The sequence below is a fragment of the Capsella rubella genome, unplaced genomic scaffold (assembly GCF_000375325.1).
Source record: "Capsella rubella cultivar Monte Gargano unplaced genomic scaffold, Caprub1_0 scaffold_1, whole genome shotgun sequence".
Lineage (NCBI taxonomy): Eukaryota > Viridiplantae > Streptophyta > Magnoliopsida > Brassicales > Brassicaceae > Capsella > Capsella rubella.
Genome location: NW_006238923.1, coordinates 9,098,890 through 9,102,924, shown reverse-complemented (window position 1 = coordinate 9,102,924; position 4,035 = coordinate 9,098,890). Strand labels below are relative to the sequence as shown.

The 4,035-nt window shown below is 30.0% G+C and overlaps 1 protein-coding gene across 1 annotated transcript; it reads left to right on the top strand.

Moving 5' to 3' along the window:
• Nucleotides 1-2,283: 2,283 nt before the first annotated feature.
• On the top strand, nucleotides 2,284-2,721 carry LOC17900854. Its single transcript, XM_006304555.1, has one exon. The coding sequence runs from the start codon at nucleotides 2,284-2,286 to the stop codon at nucleotides 2,719-2,721; it is 438 nt and encodes a 145-aa protein (XP_006304617.1).
• Nucleotides 2,722-4,035: the final 1,314 nt, after the last annotated feature.

The window sequence follows — 4,035 nt, the reverse complement described above, 5'->3', positions numbered from 1 at the left end:
CATTATTTAAAATTTGTATGGATAGTAAAACATATTTAAGAGATGTTTATATCATAAATAACAAATAAAAATTACTATAATCTATAATAGGTTAATATAAATTATTAATTTTTAACATTAAATATTTAAATTCATTCAAAAATATATTTTAAAATTAGTGTCAAATTCATTATATATAAACTATATCTAGTATTATTATTAAAAGTTGATTTATTTAATCAAATATATTATAAAAGATAGTGTTATTGTTTGGTTACCATTTATTATTTTGTTCTTCTCTGCATGTTTTCCTTTCATTCCTCAAAAGTTGTTTATTCCGTTCCGTATTGTTCTTTTTGTTCTTTTTCCTTTTGTTCCTCTAATGGTTACCAGTAGAAGCCTTAGTTTCTCTTTTTGCCAAAGAATTTTATTTTATTTCCATTTGATTTCGTGTTTGATTTAGCATATGGTTGCGTTTTTCTGTTATGCTTGCATTAACATTTGAATTCTGAACTTTCATTTGTTGAAGCATGTCAGGATTTACATCATTTGCAACATCCTTGTTTTCACTTTGTATTTTACGATTCCGTATTCTTTGCGCTTAGAATTTAACATGTGTTTTAATTAATTTATGTCACCTTGTATATTTATTAATTTGTATAATAGTTTCGGTTACAAATGAAAATGGCAATGCATGCACATTCATTTTTTTTTTTTTGTAATTTATTCAGAGTTATAGATATTGCTTTTAAACTTTCTACATCCAAAAATGATCTCAAATTTTTAAATATTGAATACATAAATAATTAACTCGGTAAATAAAAATTTAAAGTTTTCCGGACGTACCATCCGTTAGATAATAGTGGGTTCACCAACCAAAAGAAAATATGGGATCACTAAACAGTAGTGGTATGAACGTTACAAAAGTGTTAATCATGTGGGTCAGCGTCTCTGAGGAATTCAGATTGGTGGTTTGCTTGGTGTAACCACAATGGCGTCGCTTTTAAGACCACGTTGGAAGTGTGAGTACACACATCAAGTCGGAGAGTCGTCTTCACGGATAATGCTCCCATTATGCTCCTTTTGATGTAAACAAACGAACGGCGGCGACGGCTTTGAATTATCAAGACCAGCGAAACTGAACTTTTTCTCTGTCTCAGCGCTGGAATTGAATGTATTATGAAAAATTTGATTCGTGGACAAGTTACGTATCGCTAAATGCAATGATCCTGCTAATGTTTTTATGTTTGATGTCGCAAATGCTCCTAACAAGCCAACTTAGCTAGATATTATAGTAATGATGGTGATCATAGCCGTGCTTTGCGTTAAAGAAAAAAGGTCACATGTTCAAAACTATTTTATTGGTTCGGTTGGTTCGAGCCGTCGTCTAACGATATGTTTTTCCTCTTTTGGCATATCTGTTAGTACACTAGACTGATCCATTTTGGCACATCTAGTAGTACACTAGATTGAATTTGCACCATTGGCATTGTATTGTAGCTCTTTTTTGTTTTTTTGCCTAAGATTAATTATATTTATGACTTTTGAAATTAATTCTTGAATTGTTAAACTAAAATTAAATAGTCCACATTTTATTTTAGCCATAGACATTAAATAGCATAGGTAAGACATGTGTGGTGAATTGGTGATGGAAGTTGTGGTGGTGCTAGTGATAATTTGTTATTTTATGACAAATATTAATGTTTAATAGTAGTGTAAATGGCGTTATCATTTTTCTATTCAAACATTAAAAATTTGTCCATAAAAATTTGGAAATTTTGAAAAATACAATTTTTTGGGATAATACTTTTTAAAGTACCATTATTTTTTTTTGTCCATTTTCAAAAATACCGCAAATACCAATTGATTTTTTTTGATAAAATATGTTACAAATATATTTTTATAATTTGTTTACAAAATATGTAAAATATATTTATAAAAATTTATAATGTTTATAAAAAAATATAGTGATTTTTTTCTGGAAAGGGTTATCATGAAGATGGTTTTTCAAAAATTTATTTTTGAAATTTATCTTTAAATACTTTTTGTTATTAAATAAAAATTTACTAAAGCAGAGCAAGTTGAAAGGAAAAGTCAAATTTCAGAAATGGAATTAAGCATGCGGACTGTACTAAAGTCGTATCTAAATGATTTAACGACGACACAACTTGCATTGAAATAATGCGTTTTTTACCAATTCCTACCGATATAAATAGCCTTCCCCATTTGCTTCTTTGGCACACCACAACCAAATACAAAACCACTCCTACTTGCAAGTAAAGAAGTAACTGAGAAGACAGAAAAATGACGAAAGCAAATGTGTTTCTCCTCTCCATTGTTCTCATGGCTTCACTCGCTTCCCTTTCGCACGGCCTTCTAATAAGCGGGCTCCAAATTCAGACAATCGAAATCCGAGGTGTCTTGCGTTGTACCCTTACCGGTGACCTAAACGCCCCTCCCGTTTCCGCTGCGACCCTCTTCGTCACTTGTAACGGCAGAGAGACAACCATTCCCCAAGTAGTGACCAATCCCGCCGGTACCTTCGCCATTCTTGTCAACATTTTGGCAACAAGTCTCTTCAACCCCTCGGACTGCCGTGTCACCGTACGTCTTCCTGTGGCCACGTGTTCCGTTTTCCCACCGGATGGCTTTTTAACTTCCACCGTTAATCTAGTCGATGTCATCCAAACGAATGTCGGAAATATTGCCAGTTTTGTCACTGGCCCTTTCCTCGTTCTCTGATCATCGGTGTTCCATTATTACAAAAATTAAGTACGTTCATGGGACTTTGTATGCATTTCCTATATTTTACGTTAATGTATCTGCAGTAAAGAGGGATATTAAGTGATGTCATCTATATGTCGTCCACAAGAGCTTATGTATATAGCTTTCCTCTTTTGTTGTTTCCTTATGTAATAATCCCTCTTGGTCGAATAAACTGTACGACGGCTAATGAGACGAAGTTTCTCCTTAATTTCTTTTCAAATACTTCTACTGTATAGCTATTTTAATATGTTGTTGAACTGTAACTGAATGCTATATCTATGAGTTCGCAGGATCGAAAGCAATAGGAATATAGGATTCAAGCTTATTAAGAGCTTCATTAGATATAAAATGATATATATCAAAAATAAGATAATGAAATAGCACATAAATCATGAACGTTATTATGCAAAGAAGTAAAAGAAGAAAAAACTTAAATTGTCACCAAAATCAATTTATTTTCAGATTCGTCTCATAAAAGATGAAGGAGGAGAGTTGTCTCAAGGTTAGGATCAATGTTCTCATGACTAAAACTATTTTTAGTAAACTACATGTTTGCAACCCTAAACTATATGATATCATTGACATTACATTAGGCTTCCTGGCCAAATTAATGGTGTTTTTTTATAGATGTTCGCGTAAAATTATCCGCCATTCATATTCTTTTTTATTTTTCTAGGATAAATAGCCGACCTAGTTTTTTCTATCTAAGGTCAAATTTTAATATCTTAACATTAAATCTATACTATTAAAAGGGAAGCATTTTGTATAAAGTGATCATAGTATATACAATTAAAAGGATAATTAAAAAAAACAAATCTATCTATATTTATGGAAATAATATTGATTTGATTACCATAAAAATATTCAATTAAATTAGAAATTAAACATATTCAATCTAAATTATTTTTTTTAATATTTTCAAAAACTATATATCTATACTATTAAAAGGGAAGCATTTTGTATAAAGTGATCATAGTATATACAATTAAAAGGATAATTAAAAAAAACAAATCTATCTATATTTATTGAAATAATATTGATTTGAAAAAATAAAATATTATCCAAACTATTTTTCATAAAAAGCATGATGAGAAATAAAAGTAACGAGAGGAGATCATAAAATCAAGAAACTAAATTCAATTTCAATTTTCAAATATCAAATAACATGTATGATACATGAACAAAAAATTTGAATTGTTAATTTTAGTTTTAAGTATTTTATTTCAAATATCAGAACATGAAATAACAGGTACGGGAAATTTGAAACATAAAATAAATCATCTAAACTAT